Raw genomic sequence first — 24027 nt, 5'->3', positions numbered from 1 at the left:
GAAACGTTTTATTGTATTGTTTTATATTATTTATCTACTATTTAAGACATGTTTTTACTATCAATGTCATATCTATAACATTTTTCCGTGGATGGATTATGGCATGTTTTAGCAAAGAATATCTTCAATATAAATTTTAAAATAGATACAAATTGGAGTTTCAATGGCCAGGAAAACATTCTCGTATAAAATACAAAATATGAAAAAATTGATATAGGTACGACAATTCCTAAACTAAAAGACTTTGAACATCCATAGTAAATTATGCATGCGTACCAATTTCACAATTTTCTCCAATAAACTCCACTGGACATTCACACGTGTATGCCGATAGATTCTCAATACATGTACCACCATTCACACACGGGTTGCTGCTGCACCCAAAAACCTCTAAAAAATAATAAAAAGGTTAACAACAAATTATTAAATAACACAGATGTTTTGGTACTTTATTTTTTGATGTTTTTTAAATGCAAATCGGAAAGATTGTTTGGGTTCAACTTGGTTTTCTTAAATGCTGTCCCATTCCATTTTCTGAAATGTGTTTTCTTTGTCTCACAAGGATAACATTGAACTTATAATACTGTGCTATTTAGTTATCATTTATTTATTTATTTATTTGTTTATTTACATTGTGGTACTGTCTTAGACACAAAAAATTGGAACCGATATATAGCGTTAAAGTAATTATTGGTGAATATTTATTTTCAGTTGGTAAGTTATTCCATATTTTTGCACCTGAAACTTTGAACCATGAGTTTATTTTACCAAGGGTGTAGTGGGGATTCTTATATTTAGACGTTTTACTCCACGTGTTAATTTGGTATGAATATCACAAATCGGCTCAATTTTTGTAGAATAATTATTATAAGGCATGCGTGCAAAGCAGCAAGCTACAATGACATATATTTATTGATTATACTGAATGATATTTTTACATGAAAAGCAATAATAATATACAACAGCTTAAACTAAAGAAAAATATTACCCTCTTCACAATAATCTCCAGTAAATCCACGAAGACAATCGCATTGATAAAAAGCTTGAGACACTGCAATACATCTGGCTCCATTTTGACATAAATTCTCAAAACATACATTAGTTTCGCACCGGTCTCCAGCAAACTCAAGTTGACACAGACAGGTGTATTCATTGATACCGTCGATACAATTACCATTGTTTAAACATGGCATGCTTGAGCATTCCTGGATGTTTGTTTCACATGCGCTTCCAGAATATCCAGGACTACAAGTACAGGTATAAAAGTTGATACCATCAGAACATTGTCCTCCATTCTGACACGGATTTGACGCACAATCATTGATGTTTACTTCGCAAAATGTTCCAGTCCATCCAGACACACAAGCACAGATATATTGATTTGTTTGGTCAATGCATGTAGCACCATTCTGACATAGTGAATTTTGACAATCATCAATGTTTACCTCACAAGTATTTCCAGTATATCCAACCATACATATACAACTATATCCATTACTGTTTACAGTACATGTCGCACCATTTAAACACGGACTACTTCCACACGGATCACCGATATTGTTCTCACATCGATCACCACTATATCCACTTGGACAGGTGCAGTACCCAGCACCAGTACTATCAGTGGTACATGTTCCTCCGTTTTCACACAACACGTTGGAACATCCCACTGAGATTTCACAGTTTAGTCCAATGAAATTCGGATCACATAAACAGACATAACCACTGGGAAAGTTGATGCATGTTCCGCCATTAAAACATGTGGCAGTGGAACACTGTGTTGGTACTTCGCAGTTTCGTCCGTCCCAACCGAACGCACATTCACAGGTGTACATTCCGGTACCTTCAATACAAGTAGCCCCGTTCAGACACGGACCACTTGCACACTCGTCTGTATCAATCTCGCAATCTTTACCTGTGTATCCACTAAGACATACGCACATGTAATCGTTACTATTAAGTTCATAGCAAGTTGCGCCATTTTGACACGGGTTACTAATGCACTCTTCTAGTTCTGTTTCGCAATTTGTGCCAGTAAACCCAGGACTGCATTCACATTGGTATGCATTAATTTGATCAATGCAAGTGGCTCCATTGAGGCATGGTGCAGTAGCACATTCATCTTTATCTAAAACAACAAACAACATGCAACATACAAATTGAAGCTATCTTCTTCAAATTAAATACCTCTTATTAAAGACCACCGCCAATAAAAGAAAATATAAAGTTGATGTTAACATGAATATTTTTGTATATTTATCACTTACTGTGACATTGTGGCCGCTTATTTCACTTCTAATTGTTGTAATAAAATACATTAATGTTTAATGTTGGCCTTAAATTTTGTAATTAGAAAATGTTATTAGTGGTCTCTAGTACGAGGCTGTTCAATGCAAGAAGCAAGTCAAAGCAGCAATTAACAGAGTGGCATAACATCAACAAATGTCTTATATGTAATTTCTATGAGCAATACGATAGAGAGCTTTGTGGTTTGTTAACATGTATTGTATTTATTCCTTCGTTGATCACGAAACAAATTATGAATTCGATTACAAATTATAGTTGATGATACTAATGGCATGCAATAATGTCATCAGTAAAACATAAAGCATTATACAATATAAGCACAACTAGGTATCTGGTTCGTGTACCTTCTTCGCATAGCTCGCCTTGGTATCCAGGTGTACATTGACACCTGAAACCCATTCCAATGACTTCAATACAGGTGGCACCATTTTGACATGGGTTGGACTGGCACTCGACAGTTTCTAAATTAAGATATTTTAAAACAAATTAGTTCTGATAATGACTAATACAAGTTCAGAAATACTGTAATAAACTACAATAACATCATACAAATTAATCATGTAGGTAGATCATAGTATTGTGTTTATTAAGGATGATGTCATGACTATGCGTAGATCATTATTATTTAGCGTATCAAGATTATTTGTTACCTGATTCACAGTTGATACCAGTGTACCCTTCTGAGCACGTACAAGTGTATGCATTTAACAGATCTGTACACATTCCAAAATTTAGGCACGGAGCAGAAGAACATTCATTGAAATCTAAAGTAGAAAATTAAATAAATACGTTTATGTAAAATAATAGGCATTCTTATTCATTCTAAAGTTTGTTTTCTGCCAATGTTGCCAAAAGTATTTCTTCTTTAATCTATGGTTATCGTTATTCATGAATGTCCAATCATTCACCTAGTAACTTCCATGACTGTTTCTTATTTGACCTAGGCCTACATTATTCCATGACGTATTGAAATAAAAGATAAACCTCACAAATACAATATTGAAATCCGAAAGTCCAGACATAACTAACCCAGACAGATAATTCATTCGTTTCCACTGTTTAAGAAATCGACTTAATAGAGTTCACTAACCTGTTTCACAATTTGTTCCAGTATATCCCATGATGCAATCGCACCTGTAACCATTTATTAAATTGGTACATGGAGCTCCATTCAAGCAAGGCATGGTTTCACATTCATCAATGTCTGAAATTGAATATTTAATGCATTCATTCAATTAAAAAAATAATTTCTATACAATGGAATATTTAAAAAAGGTACTTTATTATGCTGTATAAAAGTTTGTTGTATAAAAGAGCAAAGAGCCTAATTTCATGTCCTCAAAAATGAAACAAAACAATTCATGATTACTCCAAGAAGGAAAAGTGGTACTCTTAAATGAATAATACATGAAGTTATAATGAATAAAATGTAATGAAAACACTGACTATAGCCAAACTACGCTTACATCTGTGTCAGTAAAATAAACCCAATGATAATTTACATTGGAATACAGTGTACAATCACACACACAAATTACCTATTTCACAGAATGATCCTGTCCAACCAGAAACGCAGAAACATTGGTAAGAACCAGGTACATTAAAACAGGTAGCACCATTCAGACACGGACTGTTTTCACATTCATTTATATCTGAAGATGGTTGAATTCAAAATGCAGAAAAAATTGTCTCAATTGGCATACTTAAAGCAATGTAGACACACAGTGGAGGCAGAAGAACAACAAAGCTATGCATACCCAAGTGAAGATTAATAACATTCAAATGAACGATACTGTCAGAATATATTTCCATGAACAGAAAATAAGGAATTACATTAGAAAAGAAAAAGTAAAGCCAGTGTAAGATTCTATTTAAATAAGTAAATCAGGTGACTTTTTAGAGTTTATGTAAATATAAAATGAAGGTGTACTTAAGAAACAAAAATAAAAAAATCCGTGCTAAATATCTAAAATAGTGTGCAAGAATGACCTTAGATAAATAAAATGTGCAGACAAAATTGAAACTAGGAAGTGCAATATCATTTTGATAAATGGTGGACTTTAACCTGGAATCGTGCAGTAAGAATATTATATTAGTACCCATAATGCAATTTGTCAAAAATGGAAAAAGTTCCCCTCAACTTAGATGTAAAATGGATACCAATGCTGTGAAATCGTCAGCTACGTAACTATGACCACCCAGCTATGTGTAACTATGACCACCCAGCTATGTGTAACTATGACCACCCAGCTATGTGTAACTATGACATATATTTAAGCACTGTGCAACCAATCCAAACCAGAGAAGAATGAAATTTCACTCCTCCCTGTCCAAACGGAAAAAAACAATTTGTAGATGTCTCCCTTCAGTGTATAAAATAATACCATTTGTTAATGGTGAGTGATGGCATTATTCAATTGCATGTCATCATTGTGTGTTTGAGTTGAGTGATGTCATTATTGTTTTGTGTGCTGTGTCATAATTGTTTGTCTGCTGAGTGATGTCATAATTGTTTGTCTGCTGAGTGATGTGATTTGTTTGTGTGCTGACGGATGCCATTGTTGTTGGTGTGCTGACGGATGTCATTTGTTTGCTGAGTGATGTCATAATTGTTTGTCTGCTGAGTGATGTGATTTGTTTGTGTGCTGACGGATGCCATTGTTGTTGGTGTGCTGACGGATGTCATTTGTTTGCTGAGTGATGTCATAATTGTTTGTCTGCTGAGTGATGTGATTTGTTTGTGTGCTGACGGATGCCATTGTTGTTGGTGTGCTGACGGATGTCATTTGTTTGCTGAGTGATGTCATAATTGTTTGTCTGCTGAGTGATGTGATTTGTTTGTGTGCTGACGGATGCCATTGTTGTTGGTGTGCTGACGGATGTCATTTGTTTGCTGAGTGATGTCATAATTGTTTGTCTGCTGAGTGATGTGATTTGTTTGTGTGCTGACGGATGCCATTGTTGTTGGTGTGCTGACGGATGTCATTTTTTTGCTGAGTGATGTCATAATTGTTTGTCTGCTGAGTGATGTGATTTGTTTGTGTGCTGACGGATGCCATTGTTGTTGGTGTGCTGACGGATGTCATTTGTTTGCTGAGTGATGTCATAATTGTTTGTCTGCTGAGTGATGTGATTTGTTTGTGTGCTGACGGATGCCATTGTTGTTGGTGTGCTGACGGATGTTATTTTTTTGCTGAGTGATGTCATAATTGTTTGTCTGCTGAGTGATGTGATTTGTTTGTGTGCTGACGGATGCCATTGTTGTTGGTGTGCTGACGGATGTCATTTGTTTGCTGAGTGATGTCATAATTGTTTGTCTGCTGAGTGATGTGATTTGTTTGTGTGCTGACGGATGCCATTGGTGTTGGTGTGCTGACGGATGTCATTTGTTTGCTGAGTGATGTCATAATTGTTTGTCTGCTGAGTGATGTGATTTGTTTGTGTGCTGACGGATGTCATCGTTTTTGGTGTGTTGACGGATGTCATCGTATTTGGTGTGTTGACGGATGTCATCGTTTTTGGTGTGTTGACGGCTGTCATTGTTTGTTTGCAGAGTGATGTCATAATTCTTTGTGTGCTGACGGATGTTATCATTTTTTGTGTGCTGAATGATTATTGTTATACCTGTTTGGCAGTTCACTCCCGTAAAACCTGCTGCGCATAAACATACATAATTGTTCACTTGATCAAAACATGTGGCGCCATTTAAACAGGGAAATAGTGCACATTCATCAATATCTGAAAGTAAAATACATTATTAAATGTTAATGTGTCATTTAATCATTAAACTAAGTTCAATCTCTTGACTGATTATTGAGATTAAAAGAGTCATTGATTGATATTGCTAATTGATAGAAGTAAATGGTATAAGTAGGCCTACATACTAAATTCACAGTTAGAACCGGTATAGCCTGGTACACAAGAACATGCAAACGAATTGACGCCATCAATGCATGTTGCACCATTCACGCACGTGTTACCAACACAATCATCAATATCTAAAATAGAAAACTAGATTGTATTGATTACTGATTGATTGATTAGTTCAGCTTAAGTGATTGAGTTATTATTGATTACAAAACTTCAATACATTGCAAATAATAACAAAATACAAGTATTAACTTTACAATTATGGATTTAAATTGCATGTGATATTTACAGATTTATAATTGATTGGTTTAATTAATGAATAAGTACATACTAAATTGACAGTTAGAACCGGTATAGCCTGATACACATACACATGCAAACGAATTGACGCCATCAATACATGTGGCACCATTCATGCATGTGTTACCAACACAATCATCAATATCTAAAATAAAGATAAACAATAAAAATTGATTTGATTTTTAAAAGAATTTTTGTTAATTTATTTCACTGCAGCATATCTCTATAATTGGCTCAGGTTGAAGGCTCTCTTCGGCATAGTTCTGGTATTACTCTTATACATTTAAATTTAAATGTATTGATTAGTTAAGCTTCAATGATTGAATGAATTATTACTGATTTTATATCTAATACTCAATTTATTGGCTGATTATTGACCGAAGCATATTGAGGAACTTGACAACTGCTTGGAAAGATCGTGAAAAGAAAGCTATCCTACTTTGGCCACATCATAAGAGGAAGCGGCAGTGCACTAAAACTGCAGATACAGTACCACCAGAATGAAAGGTAGAAGGTAAGAGGAAGAGAGGACGTCAGAAGAAACAATGGATTCATAACATCAAAAAATGGACAGAATTGAATTTAGCCAAGCGTCTCGCTTAAAACAGACCTACTTAAAAGAACATGGTAGCCTCAGTATTACCGAACGGTACTTGAACTTGATTTTGACTGATATTGTTAATTGACAAAAGTTAATAATGAAGAAAAAGTACATACTAAATTGACAGTTAGAACCGGTATAGCCTGACGCACATAAACATACAAACGAATTGACGCCATCAATACATGTGGCACCATTCATGCATGTGTTACCAACACAATCATCAATATCTAAAAAAGAAAAAGAAATTGTATTGATTATTTGTTATTATTATTATTATTATTTATTTAGCAAAAGATACATTTTACAAAATATAATACAAATCAACAAATTAAGCAAACACGACGTAAGAAGAAATATAAAATCATAGTCACTAGCTGCCAGGAAAGCACAAAAGCAGCCTAAGCCACTGTCACCAATTAGGTGTGTACCTCCAACCAGTGACTAATTAATACAAATAATATAAATAATATAGATGATGACTTAAAGTTAAAATATTAAAAGAATTACTTAATTATATTAAGCATATAGTATATATTTAAATGCTAAATTAAATTATAAATAAACAACTATAAAATAAAATTATTTTTAATTTACATTAAAATTGATTGATTGATTAGTTCAGCTTGAATGATTGAGTTATTATTGATTACAAAAAAATAATAAAACAATTATTTACTGATGAATTATGGATTTAAATTGAATGTGATATTTACAAATTGATAATTGATTGGTTTAATTATTGAATGAGTACATACTAAATTGACAGTTAGAACCGGTATAGCCTGATACACATAAACATGCAAACGAATTGACGCCATCAATGCATGTGGCACCATTCATGCATGTGTTACCAACACAATCATCAATATCTAAAATAAAGATAAACAGTAACAATTGATTTTTTTTTTTAAATAAAGTTTGTTAATTTATTCCACTGCAGCATTTCTATAGAATTGGCGCAGGCTGAAGGCTCTCTTCGGCATAGTTCTGATATTACTCTTATACATTTATATTAAAATTTATTGATTAGTTCAGCTACAATGACTGAATGATTATTATTACTTGACAACTGCTTAGAGAGATCGTGAAAAGAAAGCATACCTGCAGTACTTTGGCCACATCATAAGAGTAAGTGGCAGTACCTGTAGTACTTTGGCCACATCATAAGAGTAAGTGGCAGTACCTGTAGTACTTTGGCCACATCATAAGAGTAAGTGGCAGTACCTGTAGTACTTTGGCCACATCATAAGAGGAAGTGGCAGTACCGTACACTGACATTAATATTAAAGGTAGAAGGGAATTAAGAAAAAGAGAGGACGTCAGAAGAAACAATGGTTTGATAACATCAAATAACGGACAGGATTGAATTTAGTGAACGCCAAGCGTGTCGATCAAAACAGACATGCTTGGAAAAAGAGATAAGGAGATGTGAACAGATGGTAGCCTCGGTATTTATGGCGGCCGAACTGGAACTTGATTTTGACTGATATTGTTAATTGATAGAAGTTATTAATGAAAAAAATACATACTAAATTGACAGTTCGAACCAGTATAGCCTGACGCACATAAACATACGAACGAATTGACACCATCAATACATGTGGCACCATTCATGCACGTGTTACCAACACAATCATCAATATCTAAAATAGAAAGACACATGTTAAAAATGTTATTAATTATTGAAACAAATCAATATTGAATGGTGATGATGTTTGTTGGATTATGTCATAATGTCTTGTGTGGTAAGTGATGTCATTATTGTTGTGTACTAAGTGATTTCATCATTATTTGTGTACTAATCAAGTGATGCTGTGTTTGTGTGCTGTGCATTTTTGTCATGTTCTCTTATTGCTACCATACCTATTTCACATGTATCTCCAGTGAAACCAGCAACGCAGAAACACAAATAACTATTCACTTGGTCAAAGCATGTGCCACCATTTAAACAGGGAGATTGTGCACAATCGTCAATATCTGAAAGATTATTAAAGATAACATATTTAAGAGTTCTATAATGAAGTATAATCAGTTAAATTAAATACATGTATTGACCGATTAATCATGGATTAAAATTGAATGAGTCATTTACAAATTGGTAAATGATTGGTTTAATTAATAAATGAGTATACATACTAATTTCACAGTTAGAACCGGTATATCCCAAAACACAAGAACATACAAACGCATTGACGCCATCAATACATGTGGCACCATTCATGCACGTGTTACCAACACATTCATCAATATCTAAAATAAAATTAAAAATTAATGGACAATCAGAAAAGGTGTTTATAATAACATTATTTCTTTAAAAACTTATGTCTTTCTGTTTGTACACACGATTGCAGTACATACTTATCTCACACAATGAACCAGTAAATCCCTGAGCACAGTTACACTGGAATGAGCCTGGTAGATTTTGACATGTGGCCACATTCAAACATGGATTCATCAAACATTCATCTTCGTCTAACAACAATAAAAACAGTTAAAATAGTATTGACACAATAAAGAAAAAGAAAGTGGGCGCCAGATATAACCAGTTAGGTCTACATACTGTGAAATGAGAGACACCTTTTATTATTTGTAAAAATGTTTTGTCTTTTTTTTATAACGCTTATAGTTATCACAGCACTGGTTTTAAAAGTGGATCACAGATATACCGTACATTATATTAAATATATAAAAATATAAAAACAATAAACCAAAGTACAAATTAATTAAAATTGACATGGTCCAAAAGTGATACACACTTGTTTAAAAAAAAACATCCAAGTAAATGGTGGGCAAATTTAAAAAAAAACATAACATGAGCAGACACACCTAATTATTCAATAGCACTACGTACCTATATCAGTTGTATTATTCAATAGCACTACATACCTATATCACATAGTTGTCCAAGCCATCCATCAACACAAATACAAGAAAATGAGGTCTGTTGTTCAACACATGTTGCTCCGTTGAAACAAGGATAAGGAATGCAATAGTTATCATCTAGAAAATATAAAAACAAATTAACAGGGAAATATATACATATATATACTGTATTCAGAGAAGAGTAGTTCATTCCAAGTTGTATGCAATACTCTAAATGTTTAAAGGGGCATGTCTCAAATAAGCGCAATAAAAACAAAAATAGTAACAAAATGATTATCATATACCGTACCTATTTCGCAGAACATTCCACTGAAACCAGCGACACAAAAGCACACAAAACTTCCAACAGTATTAACGCAAGTTGCGCCATTCAGGCAAATATTGGAAGTAACACACTCATCAACATCTGAAATTATATTCATCTAATTATCGTAATACAAGATTTATCCGTGATGTCAATATAATTGTTGTGATGTCACTATGATATATGAATGACATCGAGCCTGTGATGTCATTATTCTGTTGTGATGTCACCATGTCATAATTGCTGTGCTATGACAGGACACAATTATTCCTGAAATTTCATTATAGTGCATTTTACATAAAAAATATATAAAATAATGACAAATATATACAAAACCGATTATTCTAAATACAACACACGACAACTAAAACCAGAATTCTATTTATAAAAAAAAAAGTTAGTGCAAATGGTGCATGCTATAAACAAGTTTACATACTTTATAAGCAAAGATAAAATATTTATTATATATGTATTATTGTTAAAAATAAACAAATTATGAAAAGATGTAAAAACATGCAAGAGTGAAAAGAGAATTAAACAAAAGACATCTGCTTTATATTCAGAGCTCTGCTGACAATATACCACCCATGCTTTCATGACTTACGATTATCTAATCTATAATGTTTATCACAATGTTTACTATTAAAAATCATACATTAAAAAAAGAGCCCATTAACTCTAAACTAATAACACAAAGAGTTGCGCAACGGTTACCAAGTAATACAAAATGTGTAATTTGTATAGCAAAGACATATCATGCTAATACATATTCATAGAGACAATCAATGGACACTATCCATAATTAGGAGAACTTTGAATTTGTGACAACCTGGAACATTGCATTACAAATGTTCTACTAGGAAACTCCACTTGCTGTAGGGTTAAAGGATACCTCAACGATACCTCAAGGATACCTCAAGGATACCTCAAGGATATCTTAGGAATACATCAAGGATACCTCAAGGATACCTCAAGAATACCTCAAGGATACCTCAAGGATACCTCAAGGATATCTTAGGGATACCTCAAGGATACCTCAAGGATACCTCAAGGATACCTCAAGGATACCTCAAGGATATCTTAGGGATACCTCAAGGATACCTCAAGGATATCTTAGGGATACCTCAAGGATACCTCAAGGATATCTTAGGGATACCTCAAGGATACCTCAAGGAAATCTTAGGGATACCTCAAGGATACCTCAAGGATATCTTAGGGATACCTCAAGGATACCTCAAGGATACCTCAAGGATATCTTAGGGATACCTCAAGGATACTCCAGGATACCTCAAGGATACCTCAAGGATACCTCAAAGATACCTTAAGGATATCCTTTCCCTAAAAAGGTTATAACAGTAAAGGCCCATTTACACTACGACGATAACGATCGACGATAAATAGATGGATATGCATTTCTTATATATTTATCATCCTAGTGTAAATGGGGCTTAAGAATACAACTGCAGTGTGTTTATGATAAACACATGTTAAAAATCAATTGTACAGGTTGCCATTAATTGAAAGGTCTCTATTGTCTCACCCTGTTCGCACGTCGGTCCCATCCATTGCGAAGTACAAATGCAGATAAAGTTTAAAATGTCTCCGATACACAGTGCACCATTACGACATGGGCCACTATCACAGGCAGTTGGTGTTGTTACTATAAAAAATACAGTAGCAAATTACTGCAGGATTGCTAAAGAGGGACTGGGAAGATGAATGAAAATGAACAATAATTTTTCAAGCTCTTCTATATAAATTTAAAAACTCCTCAGATAAGGCGACTAATTTCATCCAACTATTTCAACCAATCATCTTATGTACACAATATCCTTATCCTGAAGGAAATACAAAAAAAAAGTTAATTCTTTCTAAATTTTTTAAAATCTGAAATAAAAAAGCATATAAATTAAGAGAAAACTAATTTAAGAACATTTGGAAATGCTTCTTCATTCGATTCGACAACAGCTAAACAAATGCATAGGTCAAAGGGCATCACAACCTGAAACCTCCAACATATTCTCAAACTGTTAGAAATAAAGATAATACATAAATGTATACTATAAACAATGAAGAAAGCTATGCTAAAAGAAAAATAAAATACTACAAAACAATTAAGGCTATACTTCCTAACGGGTTCCTTACACAGTATGAAATGCTTATACAGTGAACAAAACAAAAAACAAAAAAACAAAACATTCGACCATTTAAAATGTTTTGTACAAACTTCCTATAAGTGTATTATGATATCTGTGTGTATTGTCACAGAGCAATCAGCACAGTATTCATGTCAGTACTTGCTGAAACACACTTCAGCAGCAATACTTAAGTCATTATGTGCACATAAAGAAAATAAAAACTAATTATACAATTGTTTTACACAAATACCGTAACATCTTACAAAAGTGTAATGCTATCTGTGTGTATTGACAGCAGCAATACACAAAACATTATATGCATTAATAACCAAAGAGAAATGACCAGTGAGTGATGAGGTAGTATAGATGATCTAGCACGGATGGTATTAATACAGAATCGTGAAAGTGACATTTTGAATTACTGTATAAATATTTATTTTAGTGAAAGTTATGGAGTAACATTCAAATAAAGTAATACAGTTGTAACTAAATGACAAAATATGTATTTAAGGTGTGCTAAATATCATTAAGAGAAGTTAGCATATGTAATTTAGGATGTAATTATTACAGCCTAATGATTATTAATAAGAAAGAAGCAATTCATTTCGAGATTTTCTGAAATTATAAATAGATTTTTAAAGTGCAATTTTCAATCCAGTGCATGTGCAAATACAAGCAGGTATAGATGGTAAGTTTATGAAATATGACAAGAACATTAAGATTAATTAAAATCTATACAAAAAAAAAGCTGAAAGATCCATATTTTAGGTAGGCGTAAGTAAGTAGCAGAGATATTTTGCATATGCAAATCAGGTGCAGAATATTAACAAAATAGGTCACCTATTTCACACCGAGTTCCAACAAAACCGCCTGCACAGGTACAAATATAGGCGTTGACGAGATCGGTACAATTCCCACCGTTTATACACGGTGAACTCATACACTCATCCGTTTCTATATGAAAAGATAATACGACACTAAATTTAAAACTCTTAATTGTAAAAGTTGAAAACCAAACTATATTGGTTTCTAAGGTGGAAACTTAACTATCAGAAGTGAAGGGCCGACGTTAAGATAAGTTTAATGGCACTAGCTTTCACAAAATACTATGTCAATAACATGCGAAATATTCTGTAATATAACAGTAGCAAAGAATATAAGACCTCCAATAACAAACAGTATTACATTATGTACTTTTTCAATTTAAAAAAGTATTTCACGAATTTATATTTGATTCATTTCCCCCGACAATCACCTTGTTCGCAGTTGTTTCCCTGGTAACCGGAAGCACAGACGCATAGGAATGAATTTATCATGTCATCGCAAGTTCCTCCGTTAAAACAAGGTGAGCTGGCACATTCATTTATTTCTGGGAAAATTTGATGATAAAATCTTTAATAAGTTTATCAAGAAATACTGAATTTGTTTAATTTTGTTAGCTAGTTTTCTCTTTTCTGTATTTATTTAATTTCGCTAGTAAAATAATCACCTTCAGAACATGTAGTTCCTTGATATCCGGGGACGCACGTACACGAATACCCACCACTTAACTCATTACAAGTAGCGCCATTCATACACGGTAAACTGGCACACTCAATAACGTCAATATCACAATTGACCCCTGTCCAACTTGATGGACAAACGCATTCGTAACCATTTATTCTTTCAGTGCAAAATCCACCATTTTGACATGGGTTGCTGGAACACTCTTGAATTTCTATTATTGGATGGACAAGGAATTGATCAAAATATGTAAAATAAATGATATCCAATTTTATGAATTTGGTTGCTTTAAAATGCGTTTGATTTGGTTAACTTTTTCCTGTTTCTGTATTTATTTAATTTATTTTGTTAAATAATCACCTTCAGAACACGTAGTTCCTTGATATCCAGGGACGCACGTACACGAATACCCACCACTTAACTCATTACAAGTAGCGCCATTCATACAAGGTAAACTGGCACACTCAATAACGTCAATATCGCAATTGACCCCTGTCCAACTTGATGGACAAACGCATTCGTAACCATTTATTCTTTCAGTGCAAAATCCACCATTTTGACATGGGTTGCTGGAACACTCTTGAATTTCTATTATGGGATGGACAAGGAAGATGAAATGCTAAGTTTGATATGTTCTTTTTGATTAAGTTGTTAAATTTTGTAAAAATTTAATTAGTAAACAATAAACAAACGATGAATCAGGACATTTGCTGAAAGAAAACAATAATGTTAATATTGCTACAATAGAAAATATAAAAGACAAATTAAATAAAATAATTTACATTTAAAAGCTTTTCTTACATTAGAATAGAGAAATGAAAAAAATAAACAAAATTAATACAGTGTTTTTTTGAAATAAACATTGTAAATAAACAAAATGGAAATGATCTGAATATCAGTGTTTATTGAGCAAAACAGTACAGTTCAGTATGTTTTGATCAATGATCTCTGATCAGTATGTCCAGTAGTCTGTGTCGGACATTGCAGGAGCCATGTAAGTATGTGCAATAACAAAAAAGAAATGGCAAGAGTGATGAGGTAGTATTTACGGTGATGATACTTTAAATAAAAGATGATCGTGCAAGAATAGTATTAAATAAAGTAATAAATGGAGGGGATTACAAAGTAAATTTTCAATTATACTTAATATTTGTTTTAGAAAGGGTTAGAAAGCAATTCTGAAAAAAGGTCAAACAAGCTAAAGAAAGATATACATCTTTCTAAACAGTATAATGATATATAAGTGAAAAAAAAAATAAAGACTACTTTTCAATTGCAGGATTGTTTCTATCTATTTGACTTAGAAAGGTCTTGTAGCTAAAGCTATATGACTATAAGAATTGCTAAGTATTTCCCAATATTTTTCAGAAACAAAGTCTTGTTCGGGATATAAATAGAATCAGGTGAAATTCTCAATTTAGTGTCTATTGACGACACATGAGAAACGTGTAAACAAGTGCAACAAACACGAGGGGGTATAAAGTAAAAGATAAAATTCAAATCAAAATAGAAGGTGCAGATAACAGATGGAAAAGATCCAATTGTATAGATATTTTGCATATGCAAAACATGTGCAAAATATAACAAAATAGGTCACCTATTTCACACCGAGTTCCAACAAAACCGCCTGCACAGGTACAAATATAGGCGTTGACAAGATCGGTACAAGTCCCACCGTTCATACACGGTGAACTCGTACACTCATCCGTTTCTATATGAAAAGATAATACAACACTAAATTTGAAACCCTCAATTGTCAAAGTTGCAAACCAAAGTATATTGGTTTCTAAGGTGGAAACTTAACTATCAAAAGTAAAGGGGCCGACGTAAAGATAAGTTTAATGGCACTAGCTTTCACAAAATACTAAGTCCATAACATGTTAAATATTCTGTAATATAATAGTGGCAAAGATTATAAGACCTCCCAAAACAATCAGTATTACATTATATACTTTTTAAATTTAAAACAGTATTTCGGGAATTTATATTTTATTCATTTCCCCCGACAATCACAAATACATCGGAATGAATTTATCATGTCATCGCAAGTTCCTCCGTTAAAACAAGGTGAGCTGGTACATTCATTTATTTCTGGGAAAATTTGATGATAAAATCTTTAATAAGTTTATCAAAAAATACTTGACTTGATAAAATACTTTAAATTTGTTTAATTTGGTTAGCTAGTTTTCTCTTTTCTGTATTTATTTCATTTCTTTAGTTAAATAATCACCTTCAGAACACGTAGTTCCTTGATATCCAGGGACGCACGTACACGAATACCCACCACTTAACTCATTACAAGTAGCGCCATTCATACACGGTAAACTGGCACACTCAATAACGTCAATATCACAATTGACCCCTGTCCAACTTGATGGACAAACGCATTCGTAACCATTTATTCTTTCAATGCAAAATCCACTATTTTGACATGGGTTGCTGGAACACTCTTGAATTTCTATTATGGGATGGACAAGGAAGTGATCATAATATTATGTAAAATAAATTATATCCAATTTTATGAATTTGTTTGCTTTAAAATGCGTTTGATTTGATTAACTTTTTCCTTTTTCTGTATATATTTAATTTCGTTAGTTAAATAATCACCTTCAGAACACGTAGTTCCTTGATATCCAGGGACGCACGTACACGAATACCCACCACTTAACTCATTACAAGTAGCGCCATTCATACACGGTAAACTGGCACACTCAATAACGTCAATATCACAATTGACCCCTGTCCAACTTGATGGACAAACGCATTCGTAACCATTTATTCTCTCAATGCAAAATCCACCATTTTGACAAGGGTTGCTGGAACACTCTTGAATTTCTATTATTGGATGGACAAGGAATTGATCAAAATATGTAAAATAAATGATATCCAATTTTATGAATTTGGTTGCTTTAAAATGCGTTTGATTTGGTTACCTTTTTCCTGTTTCTGTATTTATTTAATTTATTTTGTTAAATAATCACCTTCAGAACACGTAGTTCCTTGATATCCGGGGACGCACGTACACGAATACCCACCACTTAACTCATTACAAGTAGCGCCATTCATACAAGGTAAACTGGCACACTCAATAACGTCAATATCACAATTGACCCCTGTCCAACTTGATGGACAAACACATTCGTAACCATTTATTCTTTCAGTGCAAAATCCACCATTTTGACATGGGTTGCTGGAACACTCTTGAATTTCTATTATTGGATGGACAAGGAAAATGAAATGCTAAGTTTGATATGTTCTTTTTGATTAAGTTGTTAAATTTTGTAAAAATTAAATTAGCAAACAATAAACAAACGATGAATCAGGACATTTGCTGAAAGAAAACAATAATGTTAATATTGCTACAATGGAAAATATAAAAGACAAATTAAATAAAATAATTTACATTTAAAAGCTTTTCTTACATTAGAATAGAGAAATGAAAAAAATAAACAAAATTAATACAGTGTTTTTTTTAAATAAACATTGTAAATAAACAAAATGGAAATGATCTGAATATCAGTGTTTATTGAGCAAAACAGTACATTTCAGTATGTTTTGATCAATGAGCTCTGATCAGTATGTCCAGTAGTCTGTGTCGGACATTGCAGGAGCCAGGTAAGTATGTGCAATAACAAAAATGAAATGGCAAGAGTGATGAGGTAGTATTTACGGTGATGATACTTTAAATAAAAGATGATCGTGCAAGAATAGTATTTAATAAAGTAATAAATGGAGGGGATTACAAAGTAAATTTTCAATTATACTTAATATTTGTTTTAGAAAGGGTTAGAAAGCAATTCTGAAAAAAGGTCAAACAAGCTAAAGAAAGATATACATCTTTCTAAACAGTATAATGATATATAAGTGAAAAAAAAAATAAAGACTACTTTTCAATTGCAGGATTGTTTCTATCTATTTGACTTAGAAAGGTCTTGTAGCTAAAGCTATATGACTATAAGATTTGCTAAGTATTTCCCAATATTTTTCAGAAACAAAGTCTTGTTCGGGATATAAATAGAATCAGGTGAAATTCTCAATTTAGTGTCTATTGACGACACATGAGAAACGTGTAAACAAGTGCAACAAACACGAGGGGGTATAAAGTAAAAGATAAAATTCAAATCAAAATAGAAGGTGCAGATAACAGATGGAAAAGATCCAATTGTATAGATATTTTGCATATGCAAAACATGTGCAAAATATAACAAAATAGGTCACCTATTTCACACCGAGTTCCAACAAAACCGCCTGCACAGGTACAAATATAGGCGTTGACAAGATCGGTACAAGTCCCACCGTTCATACACGGTGAACTCGTACACTCATCCGTTTCTATATGAAAAGATAATACAACACTAAATTTGAAACCCTCAATTGTCAAAGTTGCAAACCAAAGTATATTGGTTTCTAAGGTGGAAACTTAACTATCAAAAGTAAAGGGGCCGACGTAAAGATAAGTTTAATGGCACTAGCTTTCACAAAATACTAAGTCCATAACATGTTAAATATTCTGTAATATAATAGTGGCAAAGATTATAAGACCTCCCAAAACAATCAGTATTACATTATATACTTTTTAAATTTAAAACAGTATTTCGGGAATTTATATTTTATTCATTTCCCCCGACAATCACAAATACATCGGAATGAATTTATCATGTCATCGCAAGTTCCTCCGTTAAAACAAGGTGAGCTGGTACATTCATTTATTTCTGGGAAAATTTGATGATAAAATCTTTAATAAGTTTATCAAAAAATACTTGACTTGAAAAAATACTTTAAATTTGTTTAATTTGGTTAGCTAGTTTTCTCTTTTCTGTATTTATTTAATTTCGTTAGTAAAATAATCACCTTCAGAACACGTAGTTCCTTGATATCCGGGGACGCACGTACACGAATACCCACCACTTAACTCATTACAAGTAGCGCCATTCATACACGGTAAACTGGCACACTCAATAACGTCAATATCACAATTGACCCCTGTCCAACTTGATGGACAAACGCATTCGTAACCATTTATTCTTTCAATGCAAAATCCACTATTTTGACATGGGTTGCTGGAACACTCTTGAATTTCTATTATGGGATGGACAAGGAAGTGATCATAATATTATGTAAAATAAATTATATCCAATTTTATGAATTTGTTTGCTTTAGGCTTAAAATGCGTTTGATTTGATTAACTTTTTCCTTTTTCTGTATATATTTAATTTCATTAGTTAAATAATCACCTTCAGAACACGTAGTTCCTTGATATCCAGGGACGCACGTACACGAATACCCACCACTTAACTCATTACAAGTAGCGCCATTCATACACGGTAAACTGGCACACTCAATAACGTCAATATCACAATTGACCCCTGTCCAACTTGATGGACAAACGCATTCGTAACCATTTATTCTCTCAATGCAAAATCCACCATTTTGACATGGGTTGCTGGAACACTCTTGAATTTCTATTATGGGATGGACAAGGAAGTGATCATAATATTATGTAAAATAAATTATATCCAATTTTATGAATTTGTTTGCTTTAAAATGCGTTTGATTTGATTAACTTTTTCTGTATATATTTAATTTCGTTAGTTAAATAATCACCTTCAGAACACGTAGTTCCTTGATATCCAGGGACGCACGTACACGAATACCCACCACTTAACTCATTACAAGTAGCGCCATTCATACACGGTAAACTGGCACACTCAATAACGTCAATATCACAATTGACCCCTGTCCAACTTGATGGACAAACGCATTCGTAACCATTTATTCTCTCAATGCAAAATCCACCATTTTGACAAGGGTTGCTGGAACACTCTTGAATTTCTATTATTGGATGGACAAGGAATTGATCAAAATATGTAAAATAAATGATATCCAATTTTATGAATTTGGTTGCTTTAAAATGCGTTTGATTTGGTTAAATTTTTCCTGTTTCTGTATTTATTTAATTTATTTTGTTAAATAATCACCTTCAGAACACGTAGTTCCTTGATATCCAGGGACGCACGTACACGAATACCCACCACTTAACTCATTACAAGTAGCGCCATTCATACAAGGTAAACTGGCACACTCAATAACGTCAATATCACAATTGACCCCTGTCCAACTTGATGGACAAACGCATTCGTAACCATTTATTCTTTCAGTGCAAAATCCACCATTTTGACATGGGTTGCTGGAACACTCTTGAATTTCTATTATGGGATGGACAAGGAAAATGAAATGCTAAGTTTGATATGTTCTTTTTGATTAAGTTGTTAAATTTTGTAAAAATTTAATTAGTAAACAATAAACAAACGATGAATCAGGACATTTGCTGAAAGAAAACAATAATGTTAATATTGCTACAATGGAAAATATAAAAGACAAATTAAATAAAATAATTTACATTTAAAAGCTTTTCTTACATTAGAATAGAGAAATGAAAAAAATAAATAAAATTAATACAGTGTTTTTTTTAAATAAACATTGTAAATAAACAAAATGGAAATGATCTGAATATCAGTGTTTATTGAGCAAAACAGTACATTTCAGTATGTTTTGATCAATGATCTCTGATCAGTATGTCCAGTAGTCTGTGTCGGACATAGCAGGAGCCAGGTAAGTATGTGCAATAACAAAAAAGAAATGGCAAAAGTGATGAGGTAGTATTTACGGTGATGATACTTTAAATAAAAGATGATCGTGGAAAAATAGTATTTAATAAAGTAATAAATGGAGGGGATTACAAAGTAAATTTTCAATTATACTTAATATTTGTTTTAGAAAGGGTTAGAAAGCAATTCTGAAAAAAGGTCAAACAAGCTAAAGAAAGATATACATCTTTCTAAACAGTATAATGATATATAAGTGAAAACAAAAAATAAAGACTACTTTTCAATTGCAGGATTGTTTCTATCTATTTGACTTAGAAAGGTCTTGTAGCTAAAGCTATATGACTATAAGATTTGCTAAGTATTTCCCAATATTTTTCAGAAACAAAGTCTTGTTCGGGATATAAATAGAATCAGGTGAAATTCTCAATTTAGTGTCTATTGACGACACATGAGAAACGTGTAAACAAGTGCAACAAACACGAGGGGATATAAAGTAAAAGATAAAATTCAAATCAAAATAGAAGGTGCAGATAACAGATGGAAAAGATCCAATTGTATAGATATTTTGCATATGCAAAACATGTGCAAAATATAACAAAATAGGTCACCTATTTCACACCGAGTTCCAACAAAACCGCCTGCACAGGTACAAATATAGGCGTTGACAAGATCGGTACAAGTCCCACCGTTCATACACGGTGAACTCGTACACTCATCCGTTTCTATATGAAAAGATAATACAACACTAAATTTGAAACCCTCAATTGTCAAAGTTGCAAACCAAAGTATATTGGTTTCTAAGGTGGAAACTTAACTATCAAAAGTAAAGGGGCCGACGTAAAGATAAGTTTAATGGCACTAGCTTTCACAAAATACTAAGTCCATAACATGTTAAATATTCTGTAATATAATAGTGGCAAAGATTATGAGACCTCCCATAACAATCAGTATTACATTATATACTTTTTAAATTTAAAACAGTATTTCGGGAATTGATATTTTATTCATTTCCCCCGACAATCACAAATACATCGGAATGAATTTATCATGTCATCGCAAGTTCCTCCGTTAAAACAAGGTGAGCTGGTACATTCATTTATTTCTGGGAAAATTTGATGATAAAATCTTTAATAAGTTTATAAAAAAATACTTGACTTGATAAAATACTTTAAATTTGTTTAATTTGGTTAGCTAGTTTTCTCTTTTCTGTATTTATTTAATTTCGTTAGTAAAATAATCACCTTCAGAACACGTAGTTCCTTGATATCCGGGGACGCACGTACACGAATACCCACCACTTAACTCATTACAAGTAGCGCCATTCATACACGGTAAACTGGCACACTCAATAACGTCAATATCACAATTGACCCCTGTCCAACTTGATGGACAAACGCATTCGTAACCATTTATTCTTTCAATGCAAAATCCACTATTTTGACATGGGTTGCTGGAACACTCTTGAATTTCTATTATGGGATGGACAAGGAAGTGATCATAATATTATGTAAAATAAATTATATCCAATTTTATGAATTTGTTTGCTTTAAAATGCGTTTGATTTGATTAACTTTTTCCTTTTTCTGTATATATTTAATTTCGTTAGTTAAATAATCACCTTCAGAACACGTAGTTCCTTGATATCCAGGGACGCACGTACACGAATACCCACCACTTAACTCATTACAAGTAGCGCCATTCATACACGGTAAACTGGCACACTCAATAACGTCAATATCACAATTGACCCCTGTCCAACTTGATGGACAAACGCATTCGTAACCATTTATTCTCTCAATGCAAAATCCACCATTTTGACAAGGGTTGCTGGAACACTCTTGAATTTCTATTATTGGATGGACAAGGAATTGATCAAAATATGTAAAATAAATGATATCCAATTTTATGAATTTGGTTGCTTTAAAATGCGTTTGATTTGGTTAACTTTTTCCTGTTTCTGTATTTATTTAATTTATTTTGTTAAATAATCACCTTCAGAACACGTAGTTCCTTGATATCCAGGGACGCACGTACACGAATACCCACCACTTAACTCATTACAAGTAGCGCCATTCATACAAGGTAAACTGGCACACTCAATAACGTCAATATCGCAATTGACCCCTGTCCAACTTGATGGACAAACGCATTCGTAACCATTTATTCTTTCAGTGCAAAATCCACCATTTTGACATGGGTTGCTGGAACACTCTTGAATTTCTATTATGGGATGGACAAGGAAGATGAAATGCTAAGTTTGATATGTTCTTTTTGATTAAGTTGTTAAATTTTGTAAAAATTTAATTAGTAAACAATAAACAAACGATGAATCAGGACATTTGCTGAAAGAAAACAATAATGTTAATATTGCTACAATAGAAAATATAAAAGACAAATTAAATAAAATAATTTACATTTAAAAGCTTTTCTTACATTAGAATAGAGAAATGAAAAAAATAAACAAAATTAATACAGTGTTTTTTTGAAATAAACATTGTAAATAAACAAAATGGAAATGATCTGAATATCAGTGTTTATTGAGCAAAACAGTACAGTTCAGTATGTTTTGATCAATGATCTCTGATCAGTATGTCCAGTAGTCTGTGTCGGACATTGCAGGAGCCATGTAAGTATGTGCAATAACAAAAAAGAAATGGCAAGAGTGACGAGGTAGTATTTACGGTGATGATACTTTAAATAAAAGATGATCGTGCAAGAATAGTATTAAATAAAGTAATAAATGGAGGGGATTACAAAGTAAATTTTCAATTATACTTAATATTTGTTTTAGAAAGGGTTAGAAAGCAATTCTGAAAAAAGGTCAAACTAGCTACAGAAAGATATACATCTTTCTAAACAGTATAATGGTGGTATAAGTGAAAAAGAAGTTACTATTATTGCATGATTGTTCCTATTCTTTTGACTTGGAAAAGGCTTGTAGCTATATGACAAGATAGGTATTTCAGGTTTGATAAGTATCATTGAGGAAAGTCATGTGCAATGAGAATACCTAGTCGGGCCTAATGATTGAAGATTAACAAGTACTTGTAATAGGCTTAAGGTGTAAAAGTTGAAGAATCAAAGAACCAATGCACCAGGTATTTTGGAGAATTGCTAATATTTTTCAGAAACGAAGCCTTGTTCAGATTATAAATAGAAGCAGGTGGAATTCTCATTGTAGTGTCTATTGACGACACATGAGAAACGTGTAAAAATGTGCAACAAACACGAGGGGATATAAAGTGAAAGATAGAAAGGTGCAGAAAAATCAAATTGCATAGGTATTTTGCATAAACAAAACATGTGCAGAAGATAACAAAATAGGTCACCTATTTCACACCGAGTTCCAACAAAACCGCCTGGACAGGTACAAATATAGGCGTTGACGAGATCGGTACAAGTCCCACCGTTAATACACGGTGAACTCATACACTCATCCGTTTCTATATGAAAAGATAGTATGACACTAAATTTAAAACCGTATGTTGTAAAAGTTAAAAACCAAAGTAT

At 32.8% G+C, this 24027-nt stretch overlaps 1 protein-coding gene across 1 annotated transcript in view; it reads right to left on the bottom strand.

Moving 5' to 3' along the window:
• Positions 1-24027, bottom strand: part of LOC140051017 (uncharacterized) — a 78584-nt gene that overhangs the window by 16361 nt on the left and 38196 nt on the right. Inside the window, exons 44-82 of the mRNA XM_072096079.1 lie at positions 23679-23960; positions 22842-22859; positions 22510-22737; positions 22136-22363; positions 21759-21986; positions 21126-21239; positions 19888-20115; positions 19514-19741; positions 19144-19371; positions 18761-18988; positions 18544-18621; positions 18474-18481; positions 18128-18329; positions 16891-17118; positions 16517-16744; positions 16140-16367; positions 15507-15695; positions 14270-14497; positions 13896-14201; positions 13662-13775; positions 13247-13360; positions 11809-11949; positions 10254-10370; positions 9968-10081; positions 9440-9553; positions 9218-9331; positions 8945-9058; positions 8611-8724; positions 7837-7950; positions 7195-7308; positions 6509-6622; positions 6192-6305; positions 5932-6045; positions 3846-3959; positions 3398-3511; positions 2958-3071; positions 2652-2768; positions 989-2128; positions 277-390 (exon numbers count right to left, since the gene is read on the bottom strand). Of these exons, the coding sequence (XP_071952180.1) occupies positions 277-390; positions 989-2128; positions 2652-2768; positions 2958-3071; positions 3398-3511; positions 3846-3959; positions 5932-6045; positions 6192-6305; positions 6509-6622; positions 7195-7308; positions 7837-7950; positions 8611-8724; positions 8945-9058; positions 9218-9331; positions 9440-9553; positions 9968-10081; positions 10254-10370; positions 11809-11949; positions 13247-13360; positions 13662-13775; positions 13896-14201; positions 14270-14497; positions 15507-15695; positions 16140-16367; positions 16517-16744; positions 16891-17118; positions 18128-18329; positions 18474-18481; positions 18544-18621; positions 18761-18988; positions 19144-19371; positions 19514-19741; positions 19888-20115; positions 21126-21239; positions 21759-21986; positions 22136-22363; positions 22510-22737; positions 22842-22859; positions 23679-23960 (7044 nt within the window). The remainder of the gene's footprint in view (positions 1-276; positions 391-988; positions 2129-2651; positions 2769-2957; positions 3072-3397; positions 3512-3845; positions 3960-5931; positions 6046-6191; positions 6306-6508; positions 6623-7194; positions 7309-7836; positions 7951-8610; positions 8725-8944; positions 9059-9217; positions 9332-9439; positions 9554-9967; positions 10082-10253; positions 10371-11808; positions 11950-13246; positions 13361-13661; positions 13776-13895; positions 14202-14269; positions 14498-15506; positions 15696-16139; positions 16368-16516; positions 16745-16890; positions 17119-18127; positions 18330-18473; positions 18482-18543; positions 18622-18760; positions 18989-19143; positions 19372-19513; positions 19742-19887; positions 20116-21125; positions 21240-21758; positions 21987-22135; positions 22364-22509; positions 22738-22841; positions 22860-23678; positions 23961-24027) is intronic.

Source organism: Antedon mediterranea, chromosome 1, assembly GCF_964355755.1.
Source record: "Antedon mediterranea chromosome 1, ecAntMedi1.1, whole genome shotgun sequence".
NCBI lineage: Eukaryota > Metazoa > Echinodermata > Crinoidea > Comatulida > Antedonidae > Antedon > Antedon mediterranea.
The sequence above is the reverse complement of the archived record's forward strand: the minus strand, read 5'-3'. Positions and strand labels throughout refer to the sequence as shown.